Source organism: Balaenoptera acutorostrata, chromosome 2, assembly GCF_949987535.1.
Source record: "Balaenoptera acutorostrata chromosome 2, mBalAcu1.1, whole genome shotgun sequence".
In the NCBI taxonomy this organism is placed as follows: Eukaryota; Metazoa; Chordata; class Mammalia; order Artiodactyla; family Balaenopteridae; genus Balaenoptera; species Balaenoptera acutorostrata.
The window spans coordinates 63,524,033-63,548,712 of NC_080065.1; the positions used below are offsets into that span (position 1 = coordinate 63,524,033).

General features: G+C 45.4%; 1 protein-coding gene across 2 annotated transcripts in view; it reads left to right on the forward strand.

The window, feature by feature from the left end:
* Positions 1-2,849: 2,849 nt before the first annotated feature.
* The window catches only part of IQGAP2 (IQ motif containing GTPase activating protein 2), a 302,790-nt gene continuing 280,959 nt past the window's right edge, over positions 2,850-24,680 (forward strand). The window contains exon 1 of one of the 2 annotated variants that reach the window (XM_007175891.3): positions 2,850-3,174. In XM_007175891.3, the coding sequence (XP_007175953.2) occupies positions 3,129-3,174 (46 nt within the window). In that variant the 5' untranslated portion in view covers positions 2,850-3,128. Of the gene's footprint in view, positions 3,175-8,335; positions 8,355-24,680 lie in introns of those variants that run through there. The other variant, XM_007175892.3, reaches the window with a different exon arrangement.

A 24,680-nucleotide genomic window follows, 5' to 3' on the forward strand; every position in this document is an offset into this window, starting at 1 on the left:
TAAAATATTCCTGCAAGCACAGTCCGATGGCAAAGTAAGCTGGTCCATTGCCTTGTATTTATTTGAATCACCCTCCAGTGTCAAACCCTAAGAGAAAAATAGCCCAGAATTCTGCAGACAAGTTTCTTTTCTGAGATTCTGCAAAGAAGTGATCTGTGAGATAGTAGTTACCCAGTGAATGCAGACTGAAATCCCAAAGATTCATTTCAGCACTTGCAAAATAAATCAGGAGCATTTGCTTTTACAATTTCTTCTTAGCGTTAAGTTCTCCAAAGAAACATTAGCCATGACAGCTTTAAAACCTCCCCAGAGCCTTCAGAGAAGAGCTGACCAGCTGGAACATGAACTTAGAACTACTCTCCTGCAGACCACCTCTTTTTGCTTTAACCTTCACTTTCTACCATTAACAGATATTTAGTCTATTTATGACATTTGGTGATATCTATATGTGTCGATGGCACCAACTTGTTTGTATTAAAACTCCTCTTTATCACACTGGCGTCAATCAACCTCACTGAAGCTCTCCTTACTTCCCTCTTCTGCTTCTGCCAGAGCCCCTTCCACCAGGTATCAGCACCTCCCAGCTGCCCCACTCAAATCCACCCTATAACCTGCTGCAAGAGTCCCCTTCCCTACACTCCCTTGCATCATGCAGCTCCCATACCCCAAACCTTTGAGCTCTCAAATGCTTCTGTGATAATATTCCGTCCTCTTTGCCCACATTCAGTGTCCTCCATGATCTGATACCAGCTTCAAATCTCCCACCCTCAGCCAAACTCGTGCCCCACCCCATTGTCCCTTGTCCTTGCCTGTCCTCCAGGAGTAGACATCCTCCTTCCAACTCTTCTTCAAGGTCTGCCTCAAACCGTATGTTCAAACCCTATCACCTTCCTTGACCATTCCAGTTCACAGTGACTTTCCTAACACCTCTAAATACATGACTACGCACTTTTTTCTTTTTTTTTGTCTACACCACGCACCACGTGGGATCTTAGTTCCCTTAGTTCCCTCCGGAGTGGAAGCTCCGGAGTCCTAACCACTGGACCACTAGGGAATTCCCTAGACTACCCACTTATTTGGGTCCTAAATCATACACTCATACTGAAAATTGATATGTGTGAGCCTTAATTGTAGTACTTAATACATGGAATCATCGAGGTGAAATGAACTTGAGATATCCGATTCAGCATGTCCGGAAACACAGGAAATTCCCCTTGAACATGTCCCTGTCTGGGTGAACACTGACTGACAGGGTGCTGCGCCTCAAAATGTGGCCATTTCACCTTTGAATTGCTCTTATAAAAAGAGGCATCTGCTTATTTATTTATTTTTGGCCGCATTGGGTCATTGTTGCTGCGTGCGGGCTTTCTCTAGTTGTGGCGAGCGGGGGCTGCTCTTTCTTGCAGTGTGCGAGCTTCTCATTGCTGTGGCTTCTCCTGTTGCAGAGCATGGGTTCTAAGGTGCACGAGCTTTAGTAGTTGTGGCACGTGAGCTCAGTAGCTGTGGCTCGCGGGCTCTAGAGCGCAGGCTCAGTAGTTGTGGCGTATGGGCTTAGCTGCTCTGCGGCATGTGGGACCTTCGGGGACCAGAGCTCGAACCCGTGTGCCCTGCATTGGCAGGCGGATTCTTAACCACTGCGCCACCAGGGAAGCCCGAGGCATCTGCTTTTTAAGGGAGAAAAGCCCCACTGAGCCCATTCCAACCAGGGGAGTGGGATAGAACCTCCTTGCTCTCCCATCGGAAGACACTTCCCTGAGTCCAGCTGAGATCCCTCGTGCTTATTTTCTAACATTACAGGGCAGCTTGTTAGAAATGCAGATTCATGAGCCCCAGTCCAGACCCAACTGAACTGGAAACTCTGAGGGTGGGCCCCCAGAATCTGAGTTTCAACAAGTTTGAGAAGGACTGCATCTCCCACGTGAAATGGAAACCAGCTGGCCATCCTCTATCTTTGCAGACTTCAAAATGGTTAGTGTCACTATGCCGCCTTTTCTCCAACGAAATCATCTCTTATAACTCCAGTTATTTTATTTAGCCAGCCAATTATTTTATTTAGCAACCCACACATTCCACATTTGACAAGCAGGTGAGGACACGGGTTTAGAAGAGTCCCCCATTCCTCCAGATCTTATCACTCTGAGGCACAAAGAGAAAAATAGCTCCAGGTGACTGCATGAAAACAAAACAAAACAACCCCCCCCCCAAATCTTTAAAAACTGCCACGTGTAGTTTAATTTCCTTAAAAGCTAAGCCGGAAAAGGTTTTTGTGGTGTGCGACCCCAGCTGGGCTGGGCGACAGTTCCGTACTTGGGGGAGGGGAGCGGGCCCAAGGTGATCCGAGGATGACTCGCAGTTGTGTTTTGAGTGGTTGCTCGGCGAGTGTTTATCTTGTCCCTCCAGCAAACACACACTCTCAGTTTCTGGTCATGAAAGGGGAACCCTGTATTTTGTAGACAAGGAGTCACAGAAGCAACGTTCGAGGGGAAAAAAGAAAAAAAAAAAAAAAAAAGTCAAGGCGCAATCTCCCCAGAGGAAAAGGAACCGCGCTGTTTGTCCTTCTGTAACTGAGCAACACCCTGGGCGGCTAGGGCTGGCTGTGTCTTCTGCGGTTTTTCTTGCTCTTCTCCGCAGAGGTTCACTTCCACCCTCTAAACGCTCCACAAGTGAAAAAGCAGGCGGGGCGGCCGCGGGCCCCAGTGGCAGGGGATCCCGGCCCAGGGCCCGTGCAGCCCCTTCCTCCAGCCGCGGGGCCGGACAGGGGCGGGTCCAGGCGGCAGGGCGCTGCGCCCGGCGCGCGGTAGGGGTCGCTGCGCCGCGGCGCGCGCTCTCACCGCGGTGGATAACGGGGCCGGGCTGTAGGAGAAAGGAAACCTGCCTGGGAGGCGGCGGCGGCGGCCCGGAGCGAGCGAGGGAGGAGAGTTCACTTTTGCTCCGGTGTCAGCGCGCGGCGGCGGCAGCGGGCGCTGACGAGGGAGCACCGAGCGAGCGGGGCGCCCATCTCGGGGCGGCCAGGGGAGGGCCGCGAGAGGCCGGATACGAGCGCGCCGGCTGGGCGCGGAGCGGCGATCCTGGCCAGCGAGGGGAGCCGCGGGGGGCGCGCCGCGTGCGGGCCCCCGGAACCGCGCAGGATGCCGCACGAGGAGCAGCCGTCCCGGCAGAGACCCCGCTACGGCTGTAAGTGCGCCGGGCGCGCGGGGTTCCGCCGGCCTTGGGGAGCTCTCTCACTAAGGACGGGTTGGAGAAACCGAGGGAGCCGGGTGCGCGCCGCGGAGGAACCGGAGGGCAGCGGCTGGGTGGCTGGCAAAGTTGGGAGCTGGAGTTGCAAAGGCTAGTGAGCGGCGTCCTCCCGCTCTCCCCACAAATTCCTAATCCCCAGCTGGCACCCCAATCGTCTACCCCGCACACCCCACCGTGGCGCGAGGCAGAGCTGGGTCTGCGCCCTGGGACACACCAAGTTGGGTGTTTAAGGGTATCAGGTGAGGAGCCCTCGGAGCTCCTGGACGTTGCCGGCTCGGGCCAGGGGGTGGCGTAAGGGACCCTTTTCTTCCAACTCAGAAGGGGAGGAAAGTTTGTTTGCTGCGGCTGCAGGTGGGCTCCGCAAGTAGTGTGCCCGCGCATTCTGCTAGTAGCAACGTCGGCTTTCCTGTAAGGGGTGGCGTCTCCTCCTACCCCGCTCCCTCGGGCTTCACCTGGGCCGCAAGAGCCAGTTTGGGCCCCACAGGTGCGAGTCCTTTCCTGCTGCAGCTGAAAGGGGCACCTCCCCAATCCCCCCCCGTGCGGCGCGCGGGAGGATTGCAGCCGGGACAGGACGCGGCTCTGGGCTCCCCGGGATCCGGTTGGAGCCGCGTGACTTGAATGAGATAGTGTCAATTACCCAGCCAGGGTCTACCCTCGGAAAGAGGTTGCTTTGGCGGATCTTGAGTGGATAGAGCCAGATTAGAACCAACCACGTGGCTTCATGTGCAGAGTTCAGAGTCTTTACCAAACATGTGTCAGGAAGTATTTCCTTTAAAACAAACAGAAAGTTGGCACGCTCTCTCAACAGGGTTGGCCCTGTCAGTGATCCCTATGGCGGATCACAGGTTAATCTTTTGCCCAGGCTGGCCTTGGTGGCAAGGGTACCAGGTTTGGGTTAAGATGGTGAACGCTGCTGCATGTTTGTGGTTCTGGCTGGTTGTGAGGGCCACAGGCTTGCCTAATAAAGGGGAGTGGTCAACGCGCTCACCCTCCCTTTCCTCCCCGCCAGTCTTGGAATGGAGCAGCAGAGATGAGAAGTTAGTTTTCCCAGGTGACCTTTTCTGTGTCAGCCAGTGAGGAGGCAGCCTGAGGAGTCAGCTGCAGCCTCTGTACTCTAGGGAAATGCATTTAACACTTAACCCGGCCCTGCCCTTTGCCGCCTTAGTTTGCACTTTGCTTAACCACACAGAGGGCAGAGTTCCTTGCGGTGGGATGTGCTCATCCAGAGTGGTGTCAACCATCTTCAGATTGGTGAAAGTCCTTCATGTGTCAGGCTCCCAGAATGTATGGTAGCTTCACTGTGTCAAATTATAAGATGGCCACAATGTGTAGAAACTAGGCGAGTATGAATTTAAAAATGCGTTTTGATATCACATTCTAAACCATGATCTGTTGGGTGTGTGTCGTCCCTCACTAGTTCAGTGTGCTGGGCAAACTTGCAGTGCACGCGGTGCATTAATATGGCATTTCCATCTGTTTCCCTGCATAAGCGTCTTGTGATGGCGCTTGGTTTTCATTGAATGCACCTGTAGTTTTAGAGCGCTCTTAGAAGCGGCAGTCTAGGAGATTCAGATCCCACAAGCATGAAGAGCATTGCACATCGGCACATAGCCACTTTTTTTGGAAATTCTCGTCCAACTTTTCTCACGAGTCTGGTGTAATAGGTGATGTGTCATCTTGTTGGAAGTGATTTTGTGAGATGTTACTGTAGAACAAAGATGAAATATTAGCTCACTAATGTAATTCTGCAGAGAAGATATGGAGAAAGGAAAAGGGTGAAGCTGCTATACTAATTTAGACGTGAGTAGAATATTATATTACAACCAGAGTATCTTTCTACAGTCAAAACTAAATTTAATTGAAACTTATGCATAGGTGTGATTTGCAAAATCATTTTTGTGCTGTTGTAACAAACTGTGATATAGTTGCCAAAGGAGTTCTGAAAACACGTTGCCACCATGATCTGTCAAAAGTTTTGTTCCAGTTACTTGAGAGTTAAAAAGACCAGCGATAGCAAAGAGGGGCTTTGTGACTAGACTTAGATGATTTCACTCATCACTGATGATCCAGTCAGCATTTAAGTGGCTCCTGTGGGTCAGTAATCAATATGTCTGTGGCAGGAATTGTGGTTTTCTACCCTCTGCAAAACTTCTTTCCTTTCATGAGAAACGTTGTAAATGGTAAGTGTTTCACTATTTGCTTCTCTTTAAAAGTGTAGCATAAGCCCAGCATGGGTGTGTTTATGTGTGTGTTGCAGGGGAAGGTTCTGGCTGATGCTCTGAGCTTTTGACTGATGCTCTGGTCTGCATGGTGAGATTTCTGAATCACCTGGTAACTGGTGTGTTTCGGTGGTCAACACAACTAAGCCTCTTATCCCTTTCCCAGTACTAGAAATTTAAGTTCTCAACTGTTAAACTCAGGTGTGTAAAACAGGATTGAATACATCTGTGTTTAGGGCAGCTTGGCTCTAACGGTCTATCAGTGCTTTCCTTTGAAAGCAGAGGGATATATGCAGTGTTGCCCTGCAGTGCTGTCTGTAACAGACAAAAAGTCAAGTCCCTCCTACCTGCACTAATGTTTTGGTTGAGCTTTTCAAAAGGTTCTTTCAGGTCACCAGCTAAAGTGTTATTTTAGTATGCTTTTAACTTTAATTACACATGCCCTTAGCCCAAATGACTTGTTTGGGAGAGTTTAAGCTTGTAATATCCAGTTTGTTGGAGAGTTTAGTGTTGTTTAAGGTGTTAGCAGAACCCTTTTTTTCCTCTAGGGAACCATTGGTTTGCTTTTGCCCCTCATCTTCCCATTCCATAAGCTTTTCAGCAGCTCATTTTATTTAAAAGGCTAGTATACAGGCAGATCTAATGCTTACCAAGTCTTCATGGTAATCAAAAGAGAAACAAAGGCCACTCAACTTCTGATCGGAGTCAGGTAAGTCCTACAGGTTAGGCACTTAAGCATGGGGTGTGGAATTTAAGTTGATGAATTTACCAAGTGCTTGTGTGTTTCATGTGCTGTTGTTATCACCTGCTTATTATGACCTCTGAGAGGGCCAGGGGTTTTCCCGAAGCTGAAACCCCTGATACTGTCTCAAAACCACACAGCTAGCTGGTGACAGAGGGAGTTTGGAAGCCAGTGCTGTCAGACCCTGAAGCCTTTTCTCACTGGCTGTTGCCATTTGCCCCTCTTGACTCATCAAAGGGGGCTTCGCCCCTCCTTTCTCTCTGTTTCAGGTGTTTGTCCTGATTTTATCAAACTGCAGAAACCTGTAGCCATTTGGATAGTGTGCTCTTTTAAAAGAAGATGGGTGGGATTCTCTCGAGTTTATTTTGCTTTTTTACCCCTAAGGAAAAGTATCAAAGAATACATGGGCTTTTTTTTTTTTTTTTTTTTTTACATGGGCTTTTTATAGAGTACATCTAGGCTTCATTAAAACATTCTATGTGTATATAGAGACATCCTGTCTCATTGTGAGGCACTGAAATGAAAGAAAGGCTTTTCCATAATACAGCTGCATGCTCCAATGATTCCAAATAGGATAATTTGTAAAACAGACTTTACTACGTATACTGGCCATGCCTTAAAGTCTAGGGTTGATGAGAAATCAACCAGAAGTTTGCAGTGGGTTGACTGACCAGTGAGCCGAGGCTTTTTCACTTTAGTGTTCCATTTCGTTTTTCTCCCTTGAAAGGCAGAATGGTGTCAGTGAAGTGGCAAAAGCTTTGGTGTTGAGTAGATCCGAGTTTAAATCCTGACTTGGCCATTCACTGCCTGAGTAGCCTTGGGGTTTTCTCTTATACGTTGAAGGATGGTGTTTGCCATTCCTGTGACAGTGGCTGGTGTGGTTCCTGGCACATAGTGCTAAACACATTGTAGTGACGTCAGTCAATTGAGCACCTAACATGTACAGCACATTGCGGATGAAGGAAAAATGACTGAGATGGTTACAGCTTTACAGCTTATAAGAGAATCTGGAAGATGAAGAGTAATGCCTATACTTTTACTAGTGTACTTCCAAGTTCTGTGGAAGTGAAGACACGAGAGTGACGGATTTGGGTGGGGAAATGGGAAGGCTTCATGAAGGTTGTGACCACGACCTGGAGGGAGGTCACAGGGAAAACTGAAAGGCGTTCCCGTGTATTTGTTGCGTGGATATTTTGGTGGGGCTGACGCTTAGGAGGTGTGGATGGGTGCTGTGGAAGGGTGGTGTAGCCAGAGGGGAATTTATCATGGAATCCTTTATTTGTAGGCAACAAAAGGCAGAGCTGTCCTAAGAGTAGCTTAATCTAGTCTCTCACTGAAGTATCTCGCTCTTTGATAGGTCTTTTTTTTTTTTAAACTTTACATTCTATTGGCAAGTGACCTGATGAAGTGGGAAGGGTGGGTGTGCTTGGAATGCATGGGGTTGGAAAGAGCAGGAGGGTGGGTGAGGTTTGGGGATGTGTGCGTCAGGGGGTGCCCTCTCTCTCGTTGCTCAGAGGCCCCTTCACCATGCTTCTAGGTTGGGGAATTATTTTTACTGCCAGGTTGGTCAGATAGTTCCACTTGGGATAGGCTAGAAGTAAATCATGATGATGCTTCTGGAACTGGTGGCATCCAACGAATACAAAGAGAGGTAGGTCTGGACCCTCACCGGAGCCTAACAGACTCCAGCCAGGGAGACAGACAGCTAACTCCAAACCATTTCAGAACGTAAATTCTCTGAAAACAGGTTTAAAAAAAAAAAAAGGTGTAGTTACAGCAGGGCAAGGATCTTGACAACGAAATTATCTAGAGGATAGGGTTTCTTCTCCCTCTTTTTTTCCTCTTACTCTCCATTACTTAATGGCAATTTTGACTAATCAAATTTCACTGGAGATTTAGGGCAGTCACAGGAGAACATCTCAGTTTGGTTGAAAGTGGCTAATGCCGAGTTTCCAGTTCATTAGCAGGCTCTCAGATCTGACTACACTCTCACTGGACTCTCCCTTAACTTTACAGTCATGGGTTGTGCATGGCCCTTCTTTCCAAGGTGCCCAGAGGCGCTGACAGCTGTTTCTCCAGTCAGTGCAGTGGCTTTCCTGGAGCAGTTCCTGGAGCAGCGAGGGCTGTAGAGCATCACCTGGGAACCTGTTGGAAAGGTGAATTCCCTGCCCCACCCAGACCTCCTGAGTCAGGGCGGCGGGTGGGGGGTGGGGGGTGGGGGGTGGTGGTGGTGTCCTACAAGGGCTTCTGATGCACTGCTCTAGTGCAAGGGTGAAAAAGCATTCCTAATACACAGATTACCCTCTCCACAGTGCTTGCAAGTTTTTGTCATGTAAGTAAAAACATGTGAGCACGTTACCAAATGCTTTATTTACAGTATGCCTTGTGTGTTTGATTTGAGCACACACATGCACGGCGTACAAACCCCGGCATTGATTTCTGTACAGGTTTGTGTTTATTTTATAGGATCTGTTTCGGTATGGCATTAAGGTTGCTTTTCTCCCTTCTGGGAAACAAATGTGATTTAGAAGGTAAAGTGCCAAATCTCCACTAACTAGGGATTAAGTGACATCAACTCCCCAAGGATCTCTAGGGGGAGGTGGCGCTCTTTGGAGCCATTGGGAAGGCTGAGTGAGCTGGGGAACCTGTTTGTGGAATAAGGAAGGTCCCAATCCTGGCCATTCTGGACTTTAATCCTTGCAAGGCGGGGCCTGGATGGTAAGGGTTGAAAGTTGTCTCTTCCCTCCATTTTTTTTTATCCAGGACAACTTAAAGTGTTCTTCATTCATTCACAACTTTGAGAGCAGTTGAGTATGTTAGCAGAGATACTATTTGATAGGAATTAGTGCACCTAGGTCATGCCCACATTACAGAAAACTACTGACCTGTTTAGTTTTCTATTGATTAAAGATAGGAGGACATTCCTCTGATTTTTTTGCTTAGGATCCCCAAAGAGGACTTTTAATTGTTCTGCTTTTTCCATTACTCCTGAATCTCTAAAGAAAGACGTTTTTGTATCATTTTTTGCACATTAAGGCAGATTAGTTCCTGATAATTTTGGCTCACTTCTCATTTTATTGCCAATATGAACTGAATCTTACATAATGTTAAGGCAGATCCTTAGTCATCTTCATATAAATGGACTTGATTTGCATGTGATTGAAGCAACAGATGTTTGAAATACGTAAGTAATGCTTAGGTTCAGTACCTAGCTGGTAACCTGGAACCCTGGTACCTAGAAGACACTCAGTCAATATTTGCTGTTGTGACAGATTTTGCTTAAAGTGTCAGCACTGCACTGTTGGTCTGAATGAGGAACTTGTTTCTATTATCTGTTAAATTAAAGATAATCTCAAGAGTTTGACTGCCAGGCAAATATTTAATGTTGAGTTAAATTTGCTTTCACCCTCTGTGGAACCTGGGCAAGTTATTTTAATTTCTCTGTGCCTCCGTTTCCTCCCCTCTAAAGTGCAGACGGGAAAGTGCACACTCAGAGGGTTGAATGATTCAATGCACATTCAGAATGTGTCTCCACAGTGCCCGTACTTGACTGGTGGGGGAGGGGTGGCAGTAGTATTGCCCTCATCTCTGCTGCCCCTTGCCTGTCTCCCCACCTCCTTGCCCTCTTCTCACTTTAACAGAAAGCGGATTTAAAATCTTGGTCCCATACACGTTTTTTTGGTTTTTTAAAATTGAGATATAATTGACATAAACATCCCATGCTTTCTTGAACATATATACTCAACGGGAAAATAGTTATCTATATGGAAGTGGAGTCAGTCTATCAGTTTGGGTGGAGATGAAATTCTTGTTCATGTATACTTAAAAAAAAAAAACAACTAACGTGTTCTTTTGCTGACTGTTAACAAATAAAGTTGGATGGTGGGTTGGATTTCTGCGCTGTTTTGTTTTATCATCTTAAAAGTGGTTGCGGGATTGTCACTAGCATACCTGAGTGAGGAATTATTCTGCAGTTACTAAGCAACCTGTTGTCTCATTTCAGGGTTAAGTTGATCATAGCTGCTGCTGCTGGTTTGAAAGCCCAAGGGTTCATGACAGTATCGAGATAGGAAGGAGCTGCTTGAAATAAGTGTTAATCTTCATGCCTAATTCAGATTGTGGGGTTTGGCTTCGATGAGTGGGTCCTCCGACCTTCTGGTCAACCTAGTACTCTGGGGATTTAGAAGGGGGTTGAGCAAGAGGAGGAGGAAGTGTGCTGGGTTCATTTGACATTCCTCAGGCCTTACTGCCTCTAGAAAGATAGTGAAACTTTAGGTTCATGGGCCAGTGAAGCTCAACTTAGAGGAATAATTGGGATATTGGAGCCATTGGATGTAGAGAATCTTGGCTGCTTCTTGTGTCCCCACGTTCAGATTACTCATTCATTCTGCTCTTCCCCCTTTCTTCTACCAGGGTTTTGTTTTGTTTTGTTTTGTTTGTTCCAGCAAGTTTCATACAAATGTTTCCTATCGACCCTTCTACTCCTCATCTCCCCCAGAAGGGAGCATTGAGATCAGCCAGACTTGGCTGGTTCCTACCTGGGTCCCTGGGTATGTCGGTCACTTCCACATTCTTTGCCTCGGCCCTGGGCTGACCAGGCAGGCTTCCCAGGGTTGGGGTAAGAGGCCTCGCAAGATGTCAGTCACATCATCAGTCTCACGGAATATGAGTTCTCCGTTCACGCACCCCCTAAACTCTGCTCCCCCCATATCAAATCCAGAGCCTTGCTCGTATTGCACTCTTAGGAAGTTTTTCTGAGAAATGGTCATTACGTAGCTAACACAAATAGGCTCTCAGTTTCGTTCTGTTTCTACTAATGATTTTTATTTTCCAAAGGAAAAAATACTCATTTAAAAAGAATGAGGCCTTCTTTCTAGATTAAAATTATCCAGTGCTTAAAATTACCTGAAATCTATACCATACTGCCTCAAGCCTTGTCCATTTTTATTTCCTTTATGCTTTTTTTAGGCCTCTTACCCCTCCCTCCCTCAGTTTTTTTTTTAAAGATTAAGTTGTAATATTTAAAGTCATAAAATTTAAAATATAAAATAAAATAAAGGGAATGTATAAAGATACAGTTATCTGTCCATGAGAACCAGGGACACATGAGTCCTTTCCTTGCTTTGGCACTGATTCTGGGGACAGTTTCAGAGCTTTCCTCCTGAGTTCTGCGATAGAATATATGCTGTTGTCAGTTTGAATTGGCCGACAGTTTGGAGGATTGTGCTTACGTTTTATTCTTCAAAGTAGACTCTGGTTGTTAGCTTTGCACATTTGATTAGGTGAACTCTGAGAAAGAAATGGAACTTATAATGTGCTTCTATGTAGTAGTTTTGAAATCTCTGAAAATGTGTACCTTTGATCTGTTGAGTAGGACAGACAAAATCCAGCAACCAAACAGGGAAGATAGACTTAACCTATGTACTCATGAATATCTCTAGAAGGTTATGCAAACATCTTTTTAGAGGTTACCTTTGGGGAGAGAGACTGAGGGCAAGGGTGAGAATATTATTTGAATTGTTTTTACCACGTATTACCTTTCAAAAAATAAAGCAAATGTGTTTTGAAAAATATTGTAATACGTTGGGACTTCCCTGGTGGTGCAGTGGTTAAGAATCCGCCTGCCAATGCAGGGGACACGGGTTCGAGCCCTGGTCTGGGAAGATCCCACATGCTGCGGAGCAGCTAAGCCCATGCGCCACAACTACTGAGCCTGTGCTCTAGAGCCTGCGAGCCACAGCTACTGAGCGCGTGTGCCACAACTACTGAGCCCACTTGCCACAACTACTGAAGCCCACGCGCCTAGAGCCCGTGCTCTGCAAAAAATGAAGCCACCCCAACGAGAAGCCCGTGCACCACAATGAAGAGTAGCCCCCCGCTCACCTCAACTAGAGAAAGCCCACGCGCAGCAACAAAGACCCAATGCAGCTAAAAATAAATAAATAAATAATAAAAATAAATTTATTTAAAAAAAATTGTACTACATTGATGACTTTGAGAATAACATGGATAAAATAGAACAGGAATAAAATCCATGAGGGTCACAACTGTGTCTTTTGGTCACTGCTGTATCCCCAGTGTCTGGCATATAAGTCATTCAACATGTCAGCAGTAGTTCTTTCTAGGTAATGAGATAATGGGTGAACTTAAAAAAAAGGTGTGTTTTCTTCTTCTCCAAATTTTCTACTATAAAAATGTTTTTGTTTTTGTTTTGTTTTTTCAGAAAAAGAAAAAAGACACTTTATTAATTTTATGTGCATAATACATTCTTTAGTTATTTTTTTAAAACATCTTTTTTTTTTTATAATTTTTTTTTTAATTAATTTATTTATTTATTTATGGCTGTGTTGGGTCTTCGTTTCTGTGCGAGGGCTTTCTCTAGTTGTGGCAAGCGGGGGCCGCTCTTCATCGCGGTGCGCGGGTCTCTCACTATCGCGGCCTCTCTTGTTGCGGAGCACAGGCTCCAGACGCGCAGGCTCAGTAATTGTGGCTCACGGGCCCAGTTGCTCCGCGGCATGTGGGATCCTCCCAGACCAGGGCTCGAACCTGCGTCCCCTGCATTGGCAGGCAGACTCGCAACCACTGCGCCACCAGGGAAGCCCTAAACATCTTTATTGGAGTATAATTGCTTTACAGTGGTGTGTTTCTGCTGTATAACAAAGTGAATCAGCTATACATATACACATATCCCCATATCTCCTCCCTTTTGCGTCTCCCTCCCACCCTCCCTATCCCACCCCTCTAGGTGGTCACAAAGCACCTAGCTGATCTCCCTGTGCTATTCGGCTGCTTGCCACTAGCTATCTGTTTTACGTTTGGTAGTGTATATATGTCCATGCCACTCTCTCCCTTCGTCCCAGCTTACCCTTCCCCCTCCCCGTATCCTCAAGTCCCTTCTCTAGTAGGTCTGTGTCTTTATTCCCGTCTAGCCCCTAGGTTCTTCAGAACTTTTTTTTTTATATTCCATATATGTGTGTTAGCATACGGTATTTGTTTTTCTCTTTCTGACTTACTTCACTCTGTATGACAGACTCTAGGTCCATCCACCTCACTACAAATAACTCAATTTCGTTTCTTTTTATGGCTGAGTAATATTCCATTGTATATATGTGCCACATCTTTTTTATCCATTCATCTGTTGATGGACACTTAGGTTGCTTCCATGTCCTGGCTATTGTAAACAGAGCTGCAATGAACATTTTGGTACATGACTGTTTTTGAATTATGGTTTTCTCAGAGTATATGCCCAGTAGTGGGATTGCTGGGTCGTATGGTAGTTCTATTTTTAGTTTTTTAAGGGACCTCCATACTGTTCTCCATAGTGGCTGTATCAATTTACCTTCCCACCAACAATGCAAGAGGGTTCCCTTTTCTCCACACCCTCTCCAGCATTTATTGTTTGTAGATTTTTTGATGATGACCATTCTGACCAGTGTGAGATGATATCTCATTGTAGTTTTGATTTGCATTTCTCTAATGATTAATGATGTTGAGCATTCTTTCATGTGTTTGTTGGCAATCTGTATATCTTTGGAGAAATGTCTATTTAGGTCTTCTGCCCATTTTTGGATTGGGTTGTTTGTTTTTTTGATACTGAGCTGCCTGAGCTGCTTGTAAATTTTGGAGATTAATCCTTTGTCAGTTGCTTCAAAAATGTTTTTATACTTAGAAAAATTAGAACAGTTACCCTTTGCTACTCGAGATACAAAGTTATTGTTAGCTATGAACTTTGCCTTGAAAAAATTAGAGTCTGAAAAACAGGTCTGTTATTATGGGAAGGATTCAGTGGAGATCTAATTTTCTAAGGTGTCTGTGTGTATGTGTGTGTGTGTGTGTACATGTGCACATGCTTATGTGAGAGACAGAGATTGAAAGGCTAAAGTGTTGAGAGGTCCATGATGCTCTAGTTGTTAAGCTGTTGTAGTTGGGATCGAGATGATGAGAGGTTGATGAAAACCATAAGGATAAGCAAGGTGAAGTAGGGAGCGGTGATAGGCAAAAATCCCAGGTGGGCAGTAGCTAATCAAAGTTTTTAAAATTTGTGAAGGGAAGATGTGTGGGAAGCCGACTTGTATAAGGCAGTGAATGAAGAAATAGTGTTCACAGTGAAATAAAGGTGGTTGACATAAAAGGGGATTTTTCTCCTGACTCAGGAGAACTCTCAAGAGCCTCACCGAGGTAGACCACTCATTATTTTTTTATTCAACAAGAGGTGCTGGATGCTTTGTGTATGATGGAAGTTACCCGGGGTTTGCAGACTAAATGCCTTCGGGTAAAGTGTGAGCAGAGCCTTATATAAAATGGATAAGAAGCTTCGGAGTGTCCCTCAGCTGGAGATGGCATTTGCTACCTTCACCACTCAAATTGGGAGGAAAACATTTGTGAACAGTGCACAGACAGAGCAAGGTGAGTCTTCCCCTTGGAAGCTGCCATCGTCCCCTGCATTATGTTGTAAAACTGAGGTAGCTGGAGTAGAAGTATTGTCACCCTGGAGGGATGAGAGTCATGGGGCACTGTGATGGCAAGGGCGGTGTCTAGCATCTGAGGGCTTAGGTGGAGTTGCCACTTATTGTATGGCATGGGGTATGGCTTCTCTGAGCTTCCGTCTACACATCTGAGAAGTGGGTTTATGTTTACCTTAAAAGGGGTGTGAGGTACGGGAGATTGCTCTGAAAACTGTCCAAGTGTTATATATGGGTGGTGTGGGGTAATTTAGCTGCTTACGTGAATACCTCTTTCAGGTAGTCTTCTTAGTGTTGAAAAGGGCTCATCACTCCATTGCCTACCTCAAAGGCAGCGCCACTTCAGTTTTATGACATAGGCTGTTTTTGGACCCATGTTTGAAATGAGGCTTTTTTTTTTCCCCCCTTCCTTCTCCAGTTTGAAAAGCAAAATTTTCGCTTTGGGTCGCAATATGTTTGGGATATAAATTTTCTAAATCCTAGTGTATAATCTTTGGCCAGATTCTTCCTTATCTATCTGAACATTTGTCTTACTAGGCAGTGTAAATAATGAAAACATAAGGGAATAGTAGTTGCCTCAAAGCTGAAAAGACATTTCAAGAGTGTCTTTGAGACCTCTGCTATAGGAGAATGTTTCTTAAAGGGAAACTATTTTATGAGACACGGGAAATCTACAATGGCAGGGTGGGGGGTGGGGTGGGGTGGGGGTGGGGATAAAGCTTGGGAGCCACTTGTTTCCTAGTCTGTTGATAGAGCTCATTTCTTTACAAAGTTGAAATGTTGTGGCTTATTTTTAAGAAAAGTAAGGGAAGGGTGGAAGGTAGGGCAGCTGGGATCATTTGAGACTGAAGAAATTTCCTAGGGTCGCTGGGTATCAACAGTGGGCCACCTTCTTAGGTTAATTGCACATCTTTGAGTATTATACACGCCGTAATATCACATCTCGGTTTAGAGCTCTTTTAATTCCTAGTTGTCAACCTGACTGCCCATTATAATCTCCAGGGGAGCTTCACAAAGAAAACACTGATTCCCTGGATCCCAGCCCCCAGATGTTCTGTTTATTTGTTTTGGGGTAGAGCTCTGGCGTAAACATTTTTATTTTGTTTTATTTTGATTTTTTTTTTTACTTAAAAAATTTTTGAGCCCTCAAAACCACAGAGAACGATAGTTTGAATGTCCTTGCCTTTCACTTAGCTTCACCAGCTGTTAACATCCTGCTGCACCGTTGCATCTGCAGAGACTCTGACAGCTTAGCCCTAAATACTTCACGCATCTCGCAGGCCAACAACAAGGATATTCTCCTCCACAACCCCATCTTCCGAACCACTGGTACCATGCGTTCAAGTCTACCATCCACTTTTAAATTCTACACTAAGATTTTCCTCAACTGTACTTTATAGCCATTATTTTGGAACCAGCGTCCAGTCAAGTTTCTCACATTGCCTTTGGCTGTTATGCCCCACTCAGTCTTGCCCAGGCTGGAACAGTGCTTCCTCTCTCTTTTAATTCAATGACATTGAATCCCCTAAGAAGCCCAGGTGCATTTCCTGGCATGAAAGCCTCATGAGTGACGATGTTTCCTCCCAGTGCATCACATCAGAAGTCCACCATGTCCAACGTGTTACTACCGGTGATGAATACATATTTTTAAAAATCTCCATAGGAGATTCCAGTGTGCAGCCAAGGTTTGAAATTCATTGAATTAATTAAAATCCCTTTCTCTGTGTGTACATGTGTTTGTCATAAAGTACAGAACATAAAGTTTTAACCATTTTTAAGTGTAAGTACAGTAGTGTTAAGTGCGTTCACATTTTTGTGCAACCATCACCACCATCCATCTCCAGAACTTTTTTCATCTTCTCACACTGACACTGTATCCATTCAACAATAACTCCCCATTCCCCCCTCCTCCCATTGCCTGCAACCCACCCTTCTTTGTCTGTCTTTCTCTGATTTTGACTACCCTAGATACATCATATGAGTGGAGTCATACAGTGTTTGTCCTTTTGTGACTGGCTTGTTTCACTTAGCTCACTGTCCTCAAGATTCATCCAAGTCGTACCATATATTAGAATTTCCTTCCATTTTAAGGCTGAATAATATTCTCTTGTACATACATACCATATTTTGTTTATTCGTCTGTTGATGGACAGCCTGGGTAGTTTCCCTTTTGGCTCTTGCAAATAATACTGCTATGAACATAGGTGTACAAGTATATACCTAAGAACAAAAGTTTACTTCTTTTGCATGTATACCCAGAAATGGGATTGCTCGATTATATGGTAATTCTATGTTTAATTTGGAGGGAATTGCCCCACATCTCTCCCTTTTCAATTAAGTGAATTGAAGCCTCAGAAGAGTAAAATATCTTTGAGTTCAAGGGAGAACTCAGAATGCAGGCCTCTGGGCTCCTGTTCAGATTACCACCCCAAGGGCATGTGTGGATCCATTTCTTCTTCATAGGGGATAAAGACCAATGTCTAGATGTGGCAAGATTTACTTCTTTGCAACCCCAGGTGGGATGCAGGACAAGGGTTAGCATGTAGCATTTCATTTACATTATGCATAACCTTTAAGAGAGTTTAGCTTTTGGTTGATAATTTAAATAGTATTACTCCATAGACAAGAGGTTGCCTTTGGACTCTGTAAGTAGTGCAGAGGGAGGTAACTGGTTGCCTCTCTGGGGTGTATAGGATTTTTTTTTATGTATAAATTTATTTATTTTATTTATTTACTTTTGGCTGCATCGGGTCTTCGTTGCTGTGCGCAGGCTTTTGGTAGTTGTGGCGAGCCGGGTCTACTCTTCGTTGTGGTGCACGGGCTTCTCATTGCGGTGGCTTCTCTTGTTGTGGAGCACGGGCTCTAGGCGCACAGGCTTCAGTAGTTGTGGCGCATGGGCTCAGTAGTTGTGGCTCACGGGCTCTAGAGCGCAGGCTCAGTAGTTGTGGCGCACGGGCTTAGTTGCTCCGCGGCATGTGGGATCTTCACGGACCAGGGCTCAAACCCATGTCCCCTGCATTGATAGGCAAATTCTTAACCACTGCACCACCAGGGAAGTCCCGGGTGTATAGGATTTTTAAAATAGAGTTGTTTTCATTTGTTAAGCTGGCTCCTCCAAATACAGTTAACCCTTGAAAACATGTGTTTGAACTGCTCAGGTCTACTTGTATGTTTTTCAATAGTAAATATTACAGTACTACATTATCCTCGGCTGGTTGAATCCATGGATACAGAGGGACCGCCTGTAAGTTACATATGGATTTTTGACTGCAGAGGGTCGATGCCTCTGACCCCCATGTTCAAGGATCAACTGTATTAGCTGTGTGACCTGGGGCAAAATCATAACTTCCCTGATTCATGCTGTTCAACTGTAAAATGAGGATGATAATAATAGTTAGAACTGAATGAATTAATCTACACAAAAATGCTGTGTCTAGTACCAAGAAGGCACTCAGTGCAAGCTACTAATATATCTCTCATCAATTTCAATGATGCTAGTTAGATAATTCCAATCATCCTTGGAAGTATTATTCGGAATGCTGATATTTAAATGAGTTATTGAGTTGTATTAGACTTGGTGTCTCCATTTGGCTGTCCTGTGGCTGGCAGACAGAGGCTTCTAACATGGTGACTTTTACCCAGAGCCAAAGGTGGCAGGACCCTGTGAGAGCAAGGGCTCTAGAACAGCTGTGGACTGAAAGTAAGGGGAAGCCATTTCCTAAGGGTGAGCGTTGGTCATTTTTATACACTGCTGGGGCCGTGGAGTCCAGAGTAAGAAAGTGTGTTTGGAGGATTCTGGCTTCATTGTCCCTGGCTTAGGTGGAGCCAGGACTAGACAGCCTGCTGTTTTGGAAGGCTGGTCATCCTTCGGCTCCCTGGTTGGAAATGAGCTGAGCATTACAAGATCAGCAGTCTAGTTCCATGTCACCCGGTTGTTCTCTCTTAATGATTAGTTTGGAATGCGTGCTGAGTATCACTTGTGGAGTTCCTAGGATTATTTAACAAGAGGGTTAGGCTCTGCAGAATAGCCTGGAAGTATTGAAACTGGGACAATCCTATTCCACTGGAAGATCCTGATCTTAACCCTGGTCTCTGGTTGCTGTGCACTGCCCTGGGAGAGACACCCCATGGTTTTTCGTGCCTCCTGTGAGGGGACAGGACCACGAGAGGTGGGCATTGTGTACACAATTCTAAGAAGAAGGGACTGGTTTCTACCTTTTTCTGCCAGTTTAACCTCTGATGATGCTGATAATAACAAATATATAGTGCTTATAGGTGCCAGGCATGGCTCTGAGCACTTTATATGAATCACCCAGTTTAACCCTTATGACAACTTTCTGAGGTTGGTAATATTATCCCCATTTTATAGGTGGGAAAACTGAGGTACAGAGAGGTTAAGTAACTGCCCAAGGGCCCACAGCTAGTAAGTGGCAGCGTTAGGATTTGAACCCGGGCAGTGTGACTACAGACATTGTGCCTGCTGTACCTGTTGGATACAAGTTAAAAAGTCAGTTTTGTGTACTTGGTACTGTGTCTTCTGGGTAAAGCATTTTAGCCATTGTACTAGTTTCCTTTTGTAACAAATTAACATGAACTGTGTGGCTTAATATAAGAGACATTTATTCTCTCACATTCTCTAGGCCAGAAGTCCAAAATCAAGGTGCTGGCTGGGCTGCACTCTCTCTGAAGGCTCTGCTGGGAGGTCCTTCCCTGCCTCTTCCTAGCTTATGCTTGTTGCCGGTAGTCCTGAGCGTTCCTTGGCTTTTAGGTGTATCAGTCCAATATCTGCCTCCACGGTCACATGGTGTTATCCCTGGGTGTTTTTTCTTCTTATAAGTCATTGGGTTCGGGGCCACCCTAATCTAGTGTGACTTCATTTTAATTTATTGCATCTGCAAAGACCCCATTTCCAAATAAGTTCACATTGTGAGATTCCGGGCAGACATGAATTTGGGGGGATACTGTGCAATGCAGTAGAGCCATTAAATTTGGGCAAAGGAAGAATTTCAGACATGTGAATTTTTTAGCACAGTGACTTTAGCTAGTCATGAACAGTGATGTGTAGGGAATTCCCTGGCGGTCTAATGGTTAGGATTCACTGCTGTGGTCCCAGGTTCAATCCCTGGTCGGGGAACTAAGATCCCACAAGCATGGCATGGCCAAAACAAAACAAAGCAAACAGAAAAGTAAACAAACAAAAAAACAGTGATGCGTATGGCCAGGGAGAGGCAGTGAGTTAGTGGGGTTGGCTAGTGCCTGCTGTCAAGTCCATGCTTGGTCATCACCAAAGCTGAGATATCAGCACGAAAACAGATGAAAGAAGGAAAAGTGTAGAAGCAGTGGAGATCAAAGAAAGGATTTGGAAGCATCAGAAGGCGGTGGTGCCTGGATGGGCACTACCTAGTTAGAGGAAGACAGCAGTAATCACAGCACTGTTTAGGAGCAAGCACCACATAATGGTAATTTAAATCCTCTCTCAGTGACTTAAAATCTATTCAGTGCATTCTGAATAAGAGAACTGGGAAGTGTGTGGTTCTTCTTAGAGATGTTTCTGTCAAGTTCACTTTGCGGTACATGCAGGTTTAGCCAACAGTTAAGCAGAAAATAGGCTCATTTAGAAGTCCTTTGATCAGGCTGGATGGCTGAAACATACATTGTTTCCAACATAATTTTTATGGCAACAGGACTTTCTGCCATAAATCCATAACAAGTTTACAAATATCCACTTTCTGTTTTTTGCTCTGACTGATAAAAGGTCAGAAGTACAAATTTGGAGCTTATCTGTAGACTTCTTGAAGGGCTTACCCATTGTTTTTGGTGTGTTTATATCCCTCTGCCTTCATTGTTCTTGTCTGCTTTTATGTTTCCTTTACCTAATTTCATTTCTTTGCATTTATACCTTCTCCCCCTGCCCCCCACATATCTTTGTTAACCTGCTCAAATACTCTTAGGAAGAAAGTGAGATGTAAGTGAAGTGTTCAATTGACAAATGAGCCCCTCAGGCTGGTCTCTGCTCTCAGAGAGCTGACCTTCTGATGGGCGAGATGTCACAGTGTCTCAGAGCCCTGGTTCTGTCACTTACTACCATACAGCTCTGGTTTCCCCTCCTGCAGAATGAAGGGATGAAGTAGTGGTACCTATCTGATGGCATCATGAGAACGAAATGGGATGCAAATGTAAAGCACTTAGCACGGTACCTGGCATGTAGAGAGTGCTCAGTGGGTGGAGAAAGGAGCATTCCAGAAGAGGAGATAGTGTGAACTGAAGCCCGGGATTGATATGCCTCAATCCCATGCTTGCAGGACTGATTAGAGGGAAGGAGAGCAGAGCGGATGGAGTGTCTTGACAGCCATGAAGGCAAGGATTCTTAGACACTGAAGAGGCACCGACAGTTGGACCGTTTTTGCTTCTTCCTCCTGAGCATTCCTTCTCATCTGCAGTGACTCCAAGCCCATGCCTGCCTTGCTATTTCTTCCCCTGTATTTGATCCATCTGGAGCTTGTACTAGCTCAGGGCAAGCCTCTTGACTGATTCCAGCAGAATTCAGGGAGGGGTTTGAAACTCATAACCCTGGTGACCAAGACTATTTTGAGAGATGGATCCTTCATTAAAATTTTATTGCTTCAGTTTCCTTTTTCTTCTCCATCCTCTTTATTTACTACCTTCTGTTACAATAAACTTTTGAAGTCTGAATAGCGGACAGCTGTTAATGTTGCCATTGGAGAACCACAGAAAACTTAAACTAGTTTTGAATGATGTGGAGAAGTGCTTATAAAATAAAGTGATAAAGCAGGATACACTGTGGTGAATTTAGAACTTAACTCCTATGGGGGAAAGGATTGGAAGGAGATACATCACATTGTTAACAGTTGTTTTAAGTAGAACTATGTTTCCTACTCTGTAGTTTTCATTTCTCTTAGAGAGACCTGTAATCATTAAAAATGGGGGGGGACCCCACCCACATTAGTTTTCATATTACTGCTTCTGTTTGTGAGATAAGAAGTTCTTCCCCATCTGGACTTCGCTGACTTGGGATAATATCGTCTGGTGTAGAAACTGTTGGTGTGATGAAATGAATTGCCAGTGAATCAGCTTGCTGGCCTGGCTTTTCTGCTGTCTTTTTCCCAAGCCTATGGGCTTCATCCAACCATTTAGACCTTGTGGGTTAGTGTTTGTGTGCCACATGGAAGGAGGACTTTTTCGCGTGTGCTGGTGTCAGGAGTTGGAGGATGGAATGAATTTGAATTGGAAATTGTTGTGTAACTCGCTTCATGGGTCAGATTGAGAGCAGGTTTTCCCATGGTCTGTGCCAATAACCTCACTGTTGAGACCCTCGAGTCACAAGATGAGAGCGTGTGTGCCCAGTTCTGGGTTTCCCTTCATCGGCGTCCAGTCATTTCAGTGGGCAGAATTTCGGTCAGCTGGCGTATCACCAGCAAGGGCCAAATTAGGCATAATTACACATGAGCTTAACTTTCAGGTCTGTGGCTTACTGTGCTCTGCAGAAGCATGCCAGGCCTGGAGCTTTGTTCTCCCTGGGAATAGCATGCCAGAAGAAAGGTTACAGTATAATTCATCATCCAAACCTAGATACCTTTATGGGAGAAGAGGAATTCTAGTAATTATGCCAAGGCAATCATATCAGCTGGGCCATTTCTGGGCACACGGGGACGTATGGTCCCCTGCCCAGTAGGATGGCTCTTTCTCTGTTCTGTGAAATGATCGTCACTTTCCTAGACAGAGTCTTCACAGCAACCTTTGGAGGAGAGGGGAAGCCAAAACTGTTGGAGAGGATGCCGGGGCATTCTAGAAAAGGGGAAGCAGGGTGCCTTTTCAGGAAAGTTGAGCTAAAAATAGAGCCCTGCCATTCAGGGCTTGGGTGCTTCAGATGCTGGGGTCCGTGCCATTGTTTCTTTTCTTTGCATTCCTTGTGAGTCCCGGCTCCTTTTCCTCTGTGTTATAAAGGAACTAGTCTGTGTGCTGACTCGTCTGGGATGCAGCCCCTTTAATACACAGAGGAGCTGGGCCAGAAGATCACTAAGCCCCTTCCCGCTCTCACAGCCTGTGATTTTATAATAGGTGGTCTCAGGCCTGCGCTGCATGGGTAATGAGCAGGCGACAGGCACAGGGCCCGGCTCCTCGTCCCTGGCTGTCACCCACTCAGGCCAGCTCCTGTCGGAGGCAAGGGTGGAAAACCATTGAGTGAGGGGAGTACAGGCCTTTGACTGGAGAGTGGGTTTCTTGGTGGGGTGAACAGTAGGTGATGGGGGCACTGAGAGGGAAGAGGAAACGACACTGTAGATAATTCGATAGGTCAGGGTTTCTCAGCCTCAGTACTTCCAGCATTTTTGACTGGATAATTCTTGGTTGTGGGAAGCTGTTCTGTGCATTGTAGGATGTTTCGTGGCATCCCCGACACACTATATGCCAGGAGTGTTCCCAGTCACTTGTGACAGCCCCCAATGTCTCCAGACATTGCCAGATGTCCCCCGTTGAGAATCATTACCATAGGTAAAGAAACAGAACTGTTTTATGGATGTTTCTTTTTGCGTTGCTGTGTTTTGTTCTGGCCAAGCTCCAACTTAAGCTTTTGTAATACCATTTACTGGCCCAATTAGTGTTTGTGATGATAGGTAGTGATTTAAATGAAATAGCCTCACTTTCATGCTCCCAGATTTGGCTCTGAAATAAAGTGAGCTGAGCTCTCCCCCCGACCCCTTTCACGAGTTCATGAATAATGAGGTCTTTCTGCTGGAAATGGGATTATGCTTTTTTCCCACCATTTAAGACAATTTTTTCCCAAAATTTCTACCATGACTAGTGTAACAGGTTTTTATACTGACAAAAGCATTACGTTTTAAATGAGGGTTCTCTAGCTCAGCACTTCTCACACTTTCCTGTGCATATGCGTCATCTGAGGATGGAGTAAACTGGGGATTCAGGCGGCCCGGGCTGGGCCTGAGATTCTGCAGTCTGACAAGCTGCCAGGTGATGCCCTCATGGCTGGTCTGCAGACCACACTTTGAGTAGTGAGGCTCTAATAAGCACCAACTCTTGACAGTTAAAGAAGAATTGGCAGATAGGTCCAGGAAGATGACAGAACACTCTGAGCGGGGGCAGCCTAAGGTTCTTGGCAATCTATTGTCGAGGGGCTGCCCACAGACCTTTCTGTGCAAGAGATGGGATTGCCTGAGCCCATCTGTAGCTTTACAGGCTATCAGCCAGCAGGAGGACCAAGGCTTGAAGCCTCTTACCTGATGCTGTAAGAAGCAATTTAACAGGACAGCCCAAGACAGATGGCTGCACCCCCTGAATCCACGCTGGAGGGGCAAGCCAGATCCAGAAAGGCAGCAGGTGGGGCTGCGGTAGACTCTGAGCTCTTTGCTGGCTCCCTGAGTTTGGATTGAGCAGAGAGAGTCGCACAGGAGAACAGCCCCTCAAGAGGGCTTTGCCATAACTTCCCAGGTGCTCAGCTCTGCAGGGAGGACCAACAGCCAGGCACATGCTCTCCTAGCATGGGAGGCTCTCCTGGGGTATTGGGCGACGTGAAGTGCAATTGGTGCTGTTCGTGTTATCCTGAAACCATTGTTTCTGCAGGTCTGCTGGTACCAGGGAAGGCAGTGGGAGTGGGAGGTGTGGTATTGGACCTTGTGGGAAGTGAGTAAAGCATTTCAAACTGGTGATGCAAAGGAAGGTACAGAGCCCAGGCCACCCGCTGTTCTGTGTCAGGAGTGGGATTTGGCTATCAACCTGCAAGTACAGACTGTCTTTACATGGCTTATTAATCCAACTGACTTTAAAAAATTACAGAAGTAAATTATCCTAGCAAAAAATACCTGAAACGTAAAGAAAAAGGCAAAGTAATCTTTAATCTCATTACCAAATACAACCATTGTGAGAGCATTTAGGCATTTTTCTTTCTAGTTTTTATTCCCCTTCTGTATCTGTGTTTATTTTTTATTTGTTAAAATAAAAATTATGTTATTTGATGTGACATTAAAATCAGTTAACATTTCTGCT